At 42.0% G+C, this 16859-nt stretch overlaps 1 protein-coding gene across 3 annotated transcripts in view; it reads left to right on the top strand.

Moving 5' to 3' along the window:
• The window catches only part of CACNB4 (calcium voltage-gated channel auxiliary subunit beta 4), a 140856-nt gene that overhangs the window by 52040 nt on the left and 71957 nt on the right, over positions 1 to 16859 (top strand). The window contains exon 1 of one of the 3 annotated variants that reach the window (XM_079993793.1): positions 8609 to 8963. The exons of the other annotated variants lie outside the window; for them this stretch is intronic. Coding sequence (XP_079849919.1) covers positions 8919 to 8963 — 45 coding nt within the window. The 5' untranslated portion in view covers positions 8609 to 8918. Of the gene's footprint in view, positions 1 to 8608; positions 8964 to 16859 lie in introns of those variants that run through there. 3 annotated transcript variants of the gene reach the window in all.

Below are 16859 nucleotides of genomic sequence, written 5' to 3'. Positions count from 1 at the left end.
AGCAGCAAGCGGCAGGAACACAAAGTTCTTTGCCTTCAGTGATACAGTAATTCAAAGATAAATGATAGGTCCCTGGGGAGGAACCTTGGAGTTGTAATATTTAGGTGCAAATATCCCATCTTAATGTCCTTTTTGACTTTTATCCGGAATCCTCTTTCCCAGGCCTGCCTAACCAGATTGCCTTAATCATTAGGGTGTGATCTCCCCCTGCTGCTCTGCCATGGCAAATCCATTAAAAGCACCGCTCGCAGAGAGACAGCAAGCTCTGTCTGATACTGTACCCAAAACTTAACGGGGAACAAAGAACAGCTGCAATCAGCTCCTGCGGGGATAGTAACAGAACATAATAAAAGAGGTAGGCCAAGCCGACGTGGACTAAAAGGCAACCCTCACCCCCCGGCAAAAAAACCTAAATAATACTAGGAAAACTTTTACTGCCAGAATCCAAAAGAGAAACATTCCAAACCTCATAAAATAGTCATCAGAGGTTTTAATATTCTTCTTGTAAGTGTATGCATGCTTTTTTGGGGTGGGGGGTGGGGTGGCAGCAGTCCTTGGGTGCTATGATTATTTGATGGTGTGAAGATATTCCAGATTAATTACTGTTTGTGCCACCTGAAAGTCTTTTATCCAGAAAATTATGGGTAACTGTTGGTTGACTACCCTAAGTTTGCCATTCATCATTTCTCAAGTCGCTTTCCTGAGCTGACACAATAGTTGCTAGCGTTTGTCCTCATAATGCAAGCGTTTTGAGACTTCTTATCCCAGGACAGTTTTGTGATTAACATTTAAGGCAGATGAGTCTGGTCAGTGTTGCACTGTGTTGTAGTGCTCCCGAACGTAGATTAGAGATGTTGCGCGTTAGAGCTGCTATATTGCGTTACAGAAAATGGCATTATTTGGCATCAACAGCATCAACTGTACGTTCCAACTTATTTTCCATGACTAAATTCATGGTGATGATTTTCACATTGTGGAATTAGTTGCTGCAACTTAATTAAAATTAGATCATAATGAATTTGCTCATCTAAAGAATTATATTTGTCACTACATGCTTGGAGTTTAGCATTTAGGCATAGGAGGAGCTGCAGATTATTATGTTTAATATCACACTTATCCTTAAAGTTAGTTTGTCTTTCAGAGGCTAATGTGGGAACAGCGCTGTTGTCGGAAGCTGGAACATTTCTCTGGGGTGTCAGGGACAAAGGGAACATGATTGAGATTTATTTCATGCGTTATGGGCATGCATCACACCTGGCTACCTTTATTGCACCTTCAGAAAGGTATTCCCAAAATATAAGGCCTTTCCACCTAGGATTAGCCTGAACTCTTCCAACCCGGGTGATGTTCAGGCATTCCAAATGTATATTGTTTTAAGAAATGAGATTGTGAATTCATTATGGGGCAGATGTAGCTGATCTTTCCTCTGCCTATTTGCAGTATTTGAGATGCTACCAAAATACTTTTCCTCTTCCCTTTTCTTCTTCATTTTTCTCAGAGGCTGCTCACCCTTCTAGTCCAGCAATTAAAAACAAAGCTAATTTTAAACTTCATTTGCTCCTTTGTTGCCCATTCACCCAGTTTGGCATGATCCTTCACAATGCACTTGACATTTCACCATCCTGAATAATACTTCGTCATCTGCAAACTTGTCACTTCACTCCTCACTATTGACTGGATCATTTAGGTATAAATTAAATAGCACTGATCCCTACATAGATCGTTTACTTTCCTTCATTGTGAGGCAGCACTGTATGTCAACCCCCGAGTTCTCCTCCTTGTCGTTTCTAACTTAGTTAATAGGAGACTACTCATCTTCTTAGTTTACAGTTATGGTTAAGTTTACTCAACAGGTTTTGGTGTGGAATTTTGCCCAAAACTTTTGAGAAGTCCAAGTGGAAAATGTATGCTGGATCACCCCGTCAACATATTTGTTGATGCTTTCAAAGAAGTAGTGTGCGCCCATGTCCTACTTCACAAAGGAAAGTCCTGTGTTTGAAGGCATCCACTTTAAAGATAAAGAACTGTAAACAGGGAGAGCAGGGGTCTTGAAGTTTCCTATCAACAGCACCTAGGCAGTGGACTTCCCACTATGATCAGACACCGTATTTCTGTTTTAATCATAGTAATCACTGTTTGAAACCCAGATATCTAATTTAATTGCCAAATGCCACCTTAAAGCTAGGCTGCAGTCATCACAATGGAATGTCTAGGTGCTGTTCCCTCCACCTGATTTGATTATTTATTTATTTGATTATTTATTTATTCATTCATTCATTCAAATTCTGTACTGCTTTATATTTTAAAGAACAAATCTCAAATCTCCAAGCAGTGTGCAACACCTTGAAACATCAATAATCCTGAATAAAACAAACAAAAGCTTCAAGGGAAATATTTCAGATCCTTCTCTAAGTAATATTTTGCTTTCCCCAGTCACCAACCTGGCTTCCAGAGATCTCCACGTGGTCGCAGTTGGATCTGCGCCAGTCACAAAACATGCCTGGCGCCTGGTTAATTTCGAACACTGATAGTAATTATTTCTAAATGTCCATCTAGACTTAGCATTAGCACATGCAGTTTTTCTGCAGCTCTTGTGTTCTTTCTCTAGCATGCCTCTGGGTTCTGCATGGCCCTAAAACATTCTTCTCGGCAAAGGCTTCATGCAGATGTCTCGTAATAATAATAATAATAATAATAAGAAGAAGAAGAAGAAGAAGAAGAAGAAGTTTGTATCTCATTCTTCAACCAGAAAGTTCCTAGAGTAACCTGGTCTTTTGCGGGTGTGTGCATGGTGGGTGTTAATTACTGCCTCTTAAACTCTTGTCAGGACTTGGCCATATTTTTTTTTGCTGTTTGTGGCAAAGGACTAGATTGCTGCCTTCCTAGTTCCAGTTACAGGAGCTGGCTGGACTAGCAACTGAATCTTACTTCAGAACTGGCAACAGGACAGCATTGCTCACCAAATCTAATGGCAGCCAGATAGTTTAGGGAGTGCAAGCCAGGCACATAAGCCTTGTTCTCCTTCAGCTCCCCACCACTCCCCAACACCTATTACCTGCTACCTGAGGCAGCTAACTCCCTCTGCCTAATGGTAGGCCTAGCTCTGAGTCTTATTGAGGAGGCTAACGTGCTACTGTAACTGCTTGCTTAAAAAGTGCCAGGGATTGTGTGAACAAACAGAAGTGCTTCTTACACTAATGATATATGCAGAGGACTCCCAGCGGCTCAGCAAGCCTACCTCAATATGCTTCTAGAACGCTTTCAGTCTGACCTAGATGGAAGGATCAGTTTTAGGGGCTATAACAGGACAGTTCATTCTTCAGGGCCGCTCAATATTTGGCTTTTTTATTGGAAGTGCCATCAGAATGCCAATTAGTGTCAGTTAGGATGGTGGCTTCTGTCACATTTGCTGGGAAATGGCTGGAGTCCACTGCTAACTTGCATCTCGCAGGCCACAAATTTTATCCCAAAATTTATTATAAGACAGTATTCCTAATACGCAAGTTGTGCTTGCCATGCTTTGTTGATACTCTTTATGAAGAAAATGCCCCTGCTTAACATGTGCATAACCATAGTGTTTATTTGCTCATATTTTCTTCCTTTCCCTTTATTCCCGTGCCCCCTCCTTCTGTGGATTAAGCACTCAGTTGTTGCATGTTCACTGGAAAATGATGATTCTGTTGGGCTCCAGTAAAGACATAATACTATTTCCAGTCAGATTAATATGTAGTAAAAGAAGTCACAATTGTTTTTAACTTTTAGGTGGGATTCATTGAATTCCCTCTGATATAGTTGACCAAAATATACCCTGAATATTGTAGTTATGCTGTAGCTTATAGTTTCACAAACTTCTTTAAAACAATGCATATATTAAAATACATTAGTTTGTAATTGCTCAAAACTGAGGCAAATTGTGAAGACATTAGAGGCAGAGATAAAATTTATCTCTTAATTAAATGATCATTAATTTTGATTTATTTCATTAAAAAAATAATCCTGGGATAAAGTTTAGTAGCAAAAATGCAGGATTATTAATCAAGAATCAGTAAATTGTCTTAATATGGCCTTGGCCTTGGTGTGATCACATAATCACTGAAGTCTAGGGCTATTGGTTTATTGGGCTATTGGCAGGATAAGCCTGACTAGAGTTAACATTTAACACATCCATATTTGCAAGTCAGTGATCCCCCAGTGATTACTGCTTGGCTACAGGATGCATTCTCATCTACTTGAGACAATTTATTTTTATGAAGATAAATTTGTGTGTCCCAACACACGCATACACACACACACACACACATACACACACACTTGTTTGAAGGAAATTCAGTGGACCTCAGTGGATACTCTAACTGCATGATCTGCAGCATGTTCACAGCTGTGCAGTAAGTAGTCATCCTGCCAGAATTACATTTGGTGGATGTCCAAAACCATGAGGACTTGGAAGTTGGATTTTAATTCAGGATAACTAAGAACATCTCATAAAGCCCATTGCGTGTCCACCCTCAGTTTCATCATGCAGATGGTATGTTAAAACTTATCTACCTCTCTCAAATACATTTTTTTAAAAAATCTAACTTAAAAGTATATTCAGGAGAAATATAGCTTCAGGAGAAATATATTAGATGTCAAAATAGTTATCAAACACAGATGCTTCTAGCAGAAACAGAACTATGCTAGGCTACTTTATCTCATATTTGGGGTTCCCCATCACTGCAGATAGGCCATGGACCAAGTCGGGGGGGGGAGAGGTCAGTAATCCTGGAGTTTCAGACAGACAGGAAAGTGAGGTAAGGCAGAGGGATCCCTTGGAGAGGGATCTGGGTGTATGTTTTAGGAATATGGTTAATAAGCCTGCAGCTGAGGCAGAACATACAAGTTGTCTCAGCGACTGGCAGATCTTTCTATCTTGTGCTAGAGGTCCCAGCCCCCAGAATACTTGTACATGACCAGTTAAAGGGCCAGTGTCTGGCCCTGGGCTTTTACACTGTGGGGATATCTTCTCAGGGTTCTCCTGATTCACCGAACAGTATGTGGACCAATCAGTCAGGTAGTGCAGGGACTCTCTTTGTAAATCAGGGGAGCAAGCTCAGGTTCCAGGGAGTAGTTCTTTCTGCTCCTTGGGATTCCTATATAATTTTTCCTGCTTGTGAAGTGCCCCTTTCACAAGGAAAGTTCTATTTCAGCCACTATATTATGTATTTCTCTAAGAGACTTGCATCTGTGTTCATACAAGAGAAAAATGATATTTTATCTTATTTATTTGTGTGTGTGTGTTGTTATAGTCTGAATTCCTGTGTGAATCAATTATGATTATTTTAATAACTTTATTTTCAGAAGTGCCATTGAAGCTTTATTAGCTTGGGAGTAGAGGAAATAATTTTATCCGAGCATAATCATTGTACATTTACATCTTTCTCTTTTTTTATTCAGTGGAGTGCTTTAATGTGTCTTTTAAGTGTTAGAGTTGACAAGTCTATGTATTCCAGCTCAAGTTAATCCCTCTTTTGTTGAGAGATCCTGAGATCCATTTTTAATCCCTAATGCTGAATGTCATCGCTGAGGAATTTTTTATTGCATTAACTAAAGATACTTTAGTTAATGCAATAAACTGGGTAAATGGGCAGCAAAATGGCAAGTGCAATTCAGTATAAGCAAGTATAAAGTGATGCTCATTGGGGGCAAGAATCTTAATTTTACCTATATGCTCATGGTGTCTGAGCTGGTGGTGACTAACCAGGATTGAGACCTTCAGGTCTTCATAGATAGCTCAAGAAAGGTGTAAACGCAATGTGTGGCAGCTGTGAAAAAGTCAAATTCCATGTCAGGGATCATTAGGAAAGGAACTGAAAATAACACTACTAATATGATAATGCCATTATATAAATCTATGGTGCACTTGGAATACTGTGTACAGTTCTAATCACCTCACCTCAAAAAGGATATTGTATTGCTGGAAGAGTTCAGAAAAAGGCGATCAAAAGGATGGAGCAAGTTCCCATTATTTGGGGCTTTTTAGAAGAGGCATACAGTATTTCTCTCTCTCTCTCTCTCTCTCTCTCTCTCTCTCTCTCATATAATGCTAGAACCTGGGGACATCCAATGAAGCTGAATGTTGGAAGATTCAGGGCAGACAAAAGAAAGCACTTCTCCACTCATCACATAGTTAAGCTATGGAATTTGCTTTCACAAGAGGCAGTGATAGCCATTAATTTGGGTTGCTTCAAAAGAGGGTTAGATGAATTCACGGAGGATAAGGGGTATCAGTGGCTACTAGCCATGTAGATACGTTGCATCTCCACTGTCAGAGCCAGTATGTCTTTAAATATCAGTTGCTGAGAACTGCAGGTAGGAAGAATGCACACAAATTGTGCTAAGGTTCTGCTTGTGGACTTCCCATGGACACCTGGTTGGCCACTGAGAACAAGGTGCTGGGCTAGATGGGCATATGGCTTGATCCAGCAGGCTCTTCTCATGTTTTTATGCTTGTGGATGCCATGGTTACCAAAACCTTTGCCTTGCTTTGGTATTACTGACAACAGAGTTAAGTAGGGTGGATAACCAACTATTTTCATTCTGAGGAGACTTCCAGTAGAATAACTGGGGCTGGTGGTAGCTCTACCTGACTTAAAGGTGTATGGTTACCAACCCTAGAGATAATAACAGGCATTGGTTAGGAACAGCCCTCGTGAAGGGTATGATATTTATAAATAGTTTTAATTTTGAAAATGTTTGTTTTTTAATGTTTGTTTTTCCCCTGCTCTTTATCTGTTCCTGTTTTATATGTTCTCTCTGCTAATTCATCTGTATAGATGATAATTTAGAAACTGTTACTATAATTTAAGATCTGCTGTCCATGTGCTAACTATTGATGAGAAGCTTCAAGGCCCCTGATCTCTCTTCTTTTATCTCTCTTTTAAAACTGAAATTGCACCGGACAGCTTTTCAAATAGGTGAGTGTTCTCTATTAAGTAGAACACAGATGAAAACAGCGACAACAAGTTGTGTATGTGGCCCTCTTTAGAAACAGAGGAAGCTGTCTTACGCTAAGCCAGACCATTATTCCATCTAGGTTAGCACTTTCGTTGACCGGGAACACTTTGTAAGGGTTTTAGGCAGGAACTTTCCCCTACCCTACTGGGAGAGGCCAGGGATTAAACCAGAGATCTTGAATATCAAAGTGAGAGGTCTACTGGTGAGACCTTCCATCTAAAATTTGTTCCTTAGCACCAGTGGTATGTGAACACTTTAGGGTGTAGACGCTGTATTCCGTGGACCAACTTCTGCACAACTGATTAGTCACGTGTAAAGAATGTTATTGTGCTTATAACTCTTATAAAATTGGTCGCAAGTCTCACAGAACTATCTCAATTTTGACACCCATTTACAGTATACAATGCTCCAAATCTTCTACAGTATTCCAAGAATGGGAAGTCTGTGGACTCCCATGTTTTGCTGGGCTCCAGCTCCTATTATCCATGACCATTGGCTGTGGTGTCTAGGGCTGATGGGAGTCAGAGTCCAGCAACATCTGTAGGACCACAGATTCCTCACCACTGCCGTATATTTTTCTGTTCTGTAATAACCACTGGTGGTCTGTATGCCTCAACTTCTTTTTTTGAAAGCAATGCTTTTGAACTCCAGGTCTTCAGAAGCCAGAGTCTACAAGCTGGAACATACTTACTGGGGATTATCTCTTATTCAGCTCGTTGGAATTTATTTCTGAGTGAACATGTGCAAAATTATTGCTCCTGTCCTTTGACGAAATGCACCTCCTTCTCTTGGCCACTTGCTTGTGGTTCTGAGGGGAATTGTAACATGCATTTTGCAAACTATGCTTATTCCAATGAGTGAGAAAGGACAGAGGTTTCAAATTTGGCTGCGTGCAGCTGGTATTCCCCCCTTCCCTAAAATATTAGAAAATTTGGGGTTCTTCAGAAAATGAGTGCATAACTCTCTTAAGGGATAAAATATTTTTCAGAGGTTTTGTCTGCAGCAGCCTATTTTGAAATGCGACTTGCATCCTGAGGAAGAGCCTCTCAAATAAGAATATTGCTCAGGCAATTCAAACTAAGCCCAGGAAGTAGACAGAGAAGTGGGTTATTTTATCTTTAAGCCTGTGGTGGTGATGGTTAAATCTTTGCAGTTCTTCCACATAATTCTGCGGGGAGGGATGTCTAAATAGAAACAGCATAAATTAGCAGAGCTCTTCCTCTGTTTCCATCGTGTGCTCTCGCTCCTGTTCTCCTGCATAAAAAACAAACAAACGATTTATTGCCAAATTGCAGTTTACTTTTAAGGTGAAGCTGTTTACTGGTAGAAATGCTGTGGCTTCCTCTTTTTTTTGATGACTGGACTTGAGGGGGGGGACCCTTATTTTCTCTATTCCACAGGGTGTATTTGGTAGTTAAATCTGTCCAGCTCTCCACCCCCACCTCAGCTCTTTCTTTTCTTTTCAAAAATGCTGGCGAGCTTTTATTATTATTGCAGACTGAAGAGAAGAAATCATCGGGGACATGCTTGTTACAAACGCACAAGCCCTCCTGTTCGTCATCCACTATCAAAGAGAATTCTCTGTGAGTTGACTGAGGCACAGCAGCCCAGCCAATCACCGGTCTCTTTCCTGACTCTGTCATCAGCCCTTGGTTGAGGGAAAAACGGTTTTGCTTTCATGCTCTGTGTTTGGAAGGCAGATAAAATGCCAGGTCTGGGTTGCCTCTAGGGATAACCTTCCTTTCTATGATGTGAATGAATAGCATCTTGGCTGGGGGAAAATCCAGAGGAGGAATTGAGAAGGCAGGCTGGAGCTGCTCTGTCTACTGTCTAGGCCTTTCCCTGCGTTTTAAATCCCAGCTGTGGCTTTTGTAGGGAATTCACTTTTGCACTGAGAAAGGGGTGCTTTGGATTATCAGACCTCCATGTATGACAATTTGTACCTGCATGGATTTGAAGACTCTGAGGCGGTAAGTGGGGTGTTCGTTTTTTATTTTTGGCTAAAAGCCCACCCTTTTGCTGGTCTCTTTCCTCCTCCTCCTCCTCCTCCTCTCCTCCTCCTCCTCGCAACAGCAAGGTATGCGGAGGACAGGGACGCCAAAGAAACAGGCTTTGTTTTGTGGGCTGCTTGGCAATGTGATGGATATAGTCTGGAGCCACCTGAACTAATCTCGGTTATATAATTCCTTGTCCTGCAGCTTTAGAAAAAGGAGAAGGGGAAGATGTAGGTGTTTCCGACGAAAGCTGGGAAGCATTTTGTGTGTGTGTGCGTGCTGCCGTTTGGCTGATTACATGCTACACTTCTGTCCTCATGGCAGGGTGCATGAATGCTTCGTGGCTCCGAAATGGGGAGAGGTGTTGTAGCTATCATGCATAATATGTTCATCAGCTGGGGAAAGTGCCGCGGGAGGGGAGAAAGGAGAATACTAATAACACAGGAGTTTATGTTTTGCTTAAATTGGGAGCGGTGGAAGTTCTCCAAGATATGTGTGTGTGTGTGTGTGTGTGTGTGTGTGAGAGAGAGAGAGAGAGAGAGAGAGAGAGAGAGAGAAGATGCTGCCTGGGCAAATGGTCAGTGCAGATGCATTTGAATTTCTTGAACAAAGAAGCTGTACAAGTGGTTGCTGTAACACAATCCTGTAGCTTCACAATGGCAGTATGCGAGCTTTCAGCATGCTGTGAATGGAGGCTGAGGTGTCATGATTGCCAATCTTGCCATCTCATTATTATTTAGGATATGCTACCCCTTAATAGATGGTACTCCCCCAAGTCAGGATAGCTTTCCTGCTAGCAGAAGCCATTTGTATTTTGCCAGAATTGAGCACTGGGAATCCTAAAGCCTGTAACAGTCTGAGACCAATTAAATATGGATTGCAAAAAGTTGACAGCAGAGATTAGAAACCTATGATCCTTGCTATGATGGGCATGTTTTATTTTATCTCCCCCCCCCCTGTCCCCACCACCCCTCCATGATTTAAAAGAGTCCTCGAGGGGCAACATTTCCCCAAGACGGAGAGAAATCTGCTGAGATTGCCACAACAATGTACACGCTGTTCCATATTAAGCAGGAATGTGTTACATAAGGTTTATAGCCAAAGCATAAAATACACAGATTATAACATAAAACAGTGTATGCGTCAATGCAGACGTATATGGCCAGTGATGCGATATCCACATGAGAATGGATAAGATCCTGTATCTCTCTTCAGATTAGTCTTTGCTCCTCTCTGTCAGTGCGATTCTCCACAGGCTCTTGCTGATAACTCTGTCATGTCTACATGTTGACTCAAATGCTCATAATTTATTTTTATGGTTAGGATAGTTTGGAGAGGGGGAAGACTCTGAAATGTCTAAAATGAAATACTCCACTGTTCCTCTTCTGATGGGGGAAGCTAGAGGGGGAGAATTTACTGTTAAAATGCTCTTTCAATTCAGTTTTAGAAACTCGTGGTGCTGTTTTTTAAAAACCGATATTTCTGCCTACGGCAGGTTATTTCCTTACGCTGAGTATTTTCTTGACCTGCCAGGTCACTTTCCAGGGAACCGTTTTTCCTACAAGCTACCTTTTATATAGAGAGTTAAAATTTTCTTTAGAAACCATAAGAAATGCTTTTTTAGTTCAGCGTTGATTTGGAATTGTAGAATTACATTGCCTGGGCAGGCGGCTACAATGCCTGAAATATGTCAGAAATATACAACCACTTATAAGTGGGGATAGACAAGGTGCTTGCTGGTGCAGTTCAGTGGGGGAAAGTGCCTTGGCTTGAGTTGAGTACGCTGGGGATCCACATACTGTCCAGTGCTAGTTTGCTGGATGGCCTAAGACTTATCTCCCTCTTTCAGACACAGTTGCCCCACTTGAAATACAGAGGGAATAATGGGCCATCGTTTCAGATTGCTGTGAGGATGAATGAGAGAAGGAACACAAAACATGCAAAACAAAGACAATTGTTTATAATTTGGTCTTACTGTTTGACAGAAGATCTGTATACAGTGGTACCTCGGGTTACATACGCTTCAGGTTACATATGCTTCAGGTTACACACTCTGCTAACCCAGATATAGTGCTTCAGGTTAAGAACTTTGCTTCAGGATGAGAACAGAAATTGTTCTCCAGCAGCGCGGCAGCAGCAGGAGGCCCCATTAGCTAAAGTGGTGCTTCAGGTTAAGAGCAGCTTCAGGTTAAGAACAGACCTTCGGAACGAATTAAGTACTTAACCTGAGGTACCACTGTAATGGGTCTGCCAGCTGCTTATACACAAACAAAACATATTCCCTCATGATTACATGTATATATATGTATGTGGGATGTGTGTGTGTGTGTGTGTGTGTGTGTATGCCACATATATGCCACATTTTTATAGCTTGAAGGGTATTATTCCTCCAGATAGCACTTTCTTGACTGTTGTAGCTGCCATGCAAAGTGTGACTGTACAAGTGTCAGTGCGCAACCTACTTGAGATTGCCTGCAAAGTGAGTGATGGTATGACATAGTCCCCCTCCCTTAAGGCCCAAACCACTGAGTGGCATGTTCTATTAATGTTTCAGATGTATGACGAGTATTTCTATTATATTTCTGTGCAGCCTGTACATTCTCTCTCTCTTTGCCAGGCCACTGCCAGACTTGCTTATATTGGATGATGATGTGTTGGGAACGAGTACTTTTTCTCCTCACCTCCAGTAGCAATGTGTGTATGTGTGTGTGTGTGTGGGGGGGGGGAAATCTGTGCCTTCTCCTTCCCTAGGGGGCATATCCAAATAATAATAGTAACAATGCAAACTTTCTTACATCTCCAGATGTGGTTTGCTTGTCAAAGGGAAAAGAGGGGGAACGGCAAGGGTTCCAAGTAAGATGCTTGGAATGGATGTGTTACACATTCTAAAATCTCGTCCCACACTCAACAGGTATATCTCTCTCATTCTACACCCTCCACCCCACAGTAGTTCAATGACAGAAAATCTGCTTCACATGCAGATCATCCCAGCTCCAATTCCTGGCATCTTCAGGTAAGCTGGAAATGATCCCATCTGAAATCCTGGAGAACTTCTGCCAGTGATTGTAAACAGTGAGCTAGATGGACTAAGGGCCAGACTGTATGGCCTGTGGTCCTGCGTTTCCCTAGCATGCTGGTGGTCATGGGGATCGGCTATTGCCTCTCAAAAAGGACCAAACACAATCACAGGGGACCAGCTCCTTGGATTGTTAGCTGGAATAATGTGGTTGGTACTACACCTCTCTCTCTCTCTCTCTCTCTTTAATAGGAGGGTATATGTTGGAAATTAAGTATTACCGTTCACTTCAAGGCAGGGGTAGGGAAACACGATGAAAATGGTCAGTTATAATGCCAGAAGAAAAGCGTGTTTGCAGCCTATGCTGAAGCAGAACGTACACCTTTCAGTTCAGTAAAAGTTGAGCTCTCTTGCACAGAAGTGGTAATCTGCAGGGGTGAGTCGGAAGGAACTCAGGGAAGAGAGCAATAGTGGGGGAATGAGGCATTTTTAAAGCAAAGTTCAGTATGAATACGTGCATGTGTCTTGCCCAGAATACACTTGAAGTTAAGAAAGATTCTGAGCTGTTCTGGTTGATGGGAAGCCAAGCAGCTCAGCCCAAACGCTCAGCTGGCGATGAGCATATGAAAAGCATAAGGAGGCGTACTGTACTTGCTTTCTGGTTTGTGGCAGGCAGATCTGTAAGCTAAAGACCCTGTGCTGCTGATGCGACTCACGCATTGTAAAATGAGTGTATCAGAATGAATCAGGACTAGTACAGTTATGGTTTACTGCAGCAGGTCTTATAAAAAACAGACCTGTCAAGTTCAGTACTAGGCCTGTGTTGCGCTACCTCATTTATGTGTAGAATGAATATTTTTAAAAAGGTGGCATGGTGGCTTCCCCCCCTAAATTTGTTTTGTCCATTATTTCCAAATTCATCCCAATGTTATGCTTGATTAGAAGGAAGCCTGGACTGGGTATTTAAAACAGCAGAGGGGGTGGGGAGTCCCCAGATACAAGTAATGAAATATATGTGTGAATATTATACACACACAATGCTCATGTATGCTTACATGTGTTCATGTTTAAGTAATAACTACTTTTGAGACCATTTCATTGTTATTTGGGCTACCTATGTCTTTGCCTTTTGTTCCAAGCACTTAGCAGCTGTCAGAAATGTTCAGAAGCTGTTTTTTCTTTTTTTAATGTATTTTTAATGAACAGTTTTCCATGCATACCTCAGTTTGGTGGTTGACATTTAGGGGAAGGTGAGCTCCGTTATGAGCATGTGGTGGGGGCATGATACTATTTGGTATGGAAAATGCTCAGAAATTTGTACGAGAAAGAGAGATGCTAATTTCCAAAATAGAATTGGTCACTCTGACTATGTTTGTTTTCTGAAAATTATTTATTTTATGTGTATCCTAATCTTTCATGGCATCCCAGGTGGCTGCCATCCAGATGGTTAAGAAGCTTGACAACAGCTACAGTGCCTGGTGTTTCCAGGCCATTCCCTGGGTCCCCAAGTTCCCACTGGTCACTCAAACAGTTACAGGTAGCAAAACCTCATGCAAAACCTGAGCTGTTGCATAGACTATGCTGGAATACCTGCTCTGTGCAAAACTACAGGTATGTCCAGGGCATTTGTCTGTGAACTCTGTATCTGTAGATGGGAGGCAGGGATGCATATGCAAGCCATGCCCTTAGTGTCTTCTGTGTGCACCATTCCCCAACTATCCCCTTGTTGAGCAGAGAAGGTCTTCAGGGGAGCTTTTACTCTCATTTACTCTGCACGGCTGGCAGCCAGATAAAGCAGGATCCCAATTGCATTGAAGCAAATGCTAGTAGAAGGATGTCTGCAGAACTTCTTCACTCAACATGGAGATGGTTGGGACTGAATGGTGGGTAGGTGCAAAGTGCATGAGGCTGGGGTGTGCATCAATGTCCCTAACATTGTCCACCATTTGAGTGTTCATATATTCAGGAACATGCCTAGAATACCTAGATATTCTATACTTTCCATAATGGATGACAAGACAGATTCCCCATATTTTTTACAACTTGTTGACCAGGCACAGGCAAACTCGGCCCTCCAGATGTTTTGAGACTACAATTCCCATCATCCCTGACCACTGGTCCTATTAGCTAGGGATGGTGGGAGTTGTAGTCCTAAAACATCTGGAGGGCCGAGTTTGCCTATGCCTGTTGCTGACCTTGTTGACCTGTATAATGTTTGTACTGGTGTACATTCTGTGTGGATGATCTTGGCATGCATGCCATTAGTGGGAGAGGAGATCAGGACCACTTTGCTCCTCCCCAGTTCTGCAGCTGCGCCGTGCTGTCTTGGCCTAGCATTTTGTCCAAACCTGGGCTCACAGTTTAGCACTTGATTTAAAACATGGTGGTCGTGGTGATCCACTGTGCTGTTTAATGTTCTTGCATTAGGGTAACCAGCACCTGATTGCTTCTATTTCTAAGATGATGATTCCTGTTTACAGTTTCTTGTGATTGCGATAGTCAGGATAGTATTTGTTCCTAAAGGAGGAATCTTCCTGTAAAGCCCACCTTGATTCAAATGTAACTTAGGGTTGATTCGCACAGGTTTGTACAGTACTTGGTGACCTGCAGCTGAATGTATGAGCAGCCCCCAATGAGAAATAGGATTAATAAGGAGATGCCAGGTGATACGAAAGCTGTGTAGTGATTGTTAAAGGCAATTTCACAGCTGCAGACCAGTGCCTGATATGGCAATTATTGAATGATCCATATGCATTTGTAAAATTTTCACTTTAAAGTCCCTCAGTGGTGCAGCATTTGCTTAGTAATCTAGTAGCACTTGGTCATATCTTCCTAATTTCATAGAGGTCTTGTGTGGACATAATTGAGACTTGGGAACATTTTCAAGGTATCAGTGATTTAAACAATAAAAATGGAAGGAGCAAGAGTGTGTCCCAGTTTGCATGTCACACTAAGCTGCATCACACATGGCTCAACACAAACATGCAAGTGGGAGAGGAGATCAGGACCACTTTGCTCCTCCCCAGTTCTGCAGCTGCGCCGTGCTGTCTTGGCCTAGCATTTTGTCCAAACCTGGGCTCACAGTTTAGCACTTCCCAGCCTAAGCACAAGCTGTAACCAAGGTCTGTCCTATGGTTTTCGGCTTGCGGTTTGTCCAGAAGAACTAAAACCATTACACCTGAGGGCATCAGGCTAACTTAGGCTACACAAAGCAAGCCACATCCTCTAAGATAACTCCCTCATCCCTTGGCGCCTGATGGAACCACCTCACTCTGCCTGCTGGTCAGGGCCTACTCTGATTCTGGTATGGCCACCCATGACCCTGGCTTGGCCTCAACAAGAATGAGGTGAGGTGGGAGCATGTTTCAGTCTCTTGCCTAAATCCTTCACACTTCTATTTGTGTTTCAGAGGCTATCACATTTGCCTATTATAGATCTTTTCTCCTACTCCATCCTTTTTTAAAAAAACAAAACAAAACCGCAACCCAGGTGTTGGGCTTGAGCAGGAATTTGAATTTCAAATGCAAAGCTTTTACTTATTATTGCATTTATATCTCATCTTTCCTCCAAGGAGTTCAAGGTGGTACACATGGTTCTTTCCCTCCCCATTTTATCCAAATTACAGTCTGCTTTCTTTTGTTCAAGGGAGATACGGTACTACAGTGGTTGGGTTCAGGCATGGTTGCAAAACCACCCATGGTTTGTGCTAATCATAGTTAACAATCCACACTATAATTTGAGCTTCTGACTGTATGACAGGCAAACTAACTTTTTTAGCTGGTGGCTCCCTCCTTTTGTTTCCTTGCTGCTTAGGACTCAGCCTCATCGGTTTGCTCTTGTCCCTGTGGTGCTGCAGCCTCTTGAGAGACTGAGCAGTGGCTGTCCCTGTGGCTTGTCAGTGGTCTGTGAATTCAGGCATAACAGCAAACCACAGTTAGCACAAACTCTGGGAAACCTTCACTTCCACTTTTAAAACATTCTGCTTCTCTTGACTGCAACAGAGGGGTGCAAGCCATAGTTTATATTTCCTGGCTGCCTTGAAAATGGGTTTGGAGCTAATAAAAAAATATTTTTAAAAAAGAAGAAAGAAAGAAAATGGGTGTGGGTCTTAAGCTAGGGTTCAAACTTGTGAAGTGGAATGGTGTCCTAAAAGTGCACATCAGTTTTATTTCCAATATCTCAGTCTCCAGAGCAGATGTGACATTGCAATATATTTTGTGTTTCCTTCCCACCTTTTCCTTTGGAAACAGCTGTTGAGCATTGAGCTGGAATTCCAATGTAAATTGTAGATTTGCCCTAAGTGTGTATACTGAATTTCATTCTGATATGTCAAAAGTTAACCTGTTACAAACAAACAGAATGCCAAGTGGGCTAGTTAAATCTCAGCCAACGCTCTTTGCAGAGAGAGCTCTTTCCAGCTATCACTCATGCATTTAGGGACTCCATTCATAGACTTAGGCCTAACTATCTCTGCATGTAATAAAACCCCAATAAAGAAAAGCTGCTTTGGGAGGAGAGGATTTACAAAGTAGGGGTGATGATTGTGTTTCCATGTCCACCACTTCTCTATTTCAGATTCCCTCCAAACTTGGTTTCATCTTTTCCCTCCCCCATAGAGTCTAAACATATTAATGTTCCACTACATGCAAATGCTGTCTTGCACTTAGCCCTTCTCTCTTAGACAGAACAACTTTCAGGTGACAGGGCTATTGTCCAGCTTTTCTGATTAGGATGCAGAAGGGACATATCCTGTCATCTTCTCATCCTTGCTCCTGACATGCATTCTTCAGGAAGGGGAGCCACTAGTGGCCAAGCTCTTTCTATAATGACAATAAAATAAAATAAAAAGTGGAAAC

This window comes from Podarcis cretensis (assembly GCF_951804945.1).
Source record: "Podarcis cretensis genome assembly, chromosome: 1".
Lineage (NCBI taxonomy): Eukaryota > Metazoa > Chordata > Lepidosauria > Squamata > Lacertidae > Podarcis > Podarcis cretensis.
Note: the sequence above shows the minus strand (reverse complement) of the source record. Positions and strands in the feature narration are given on the sequence as shown.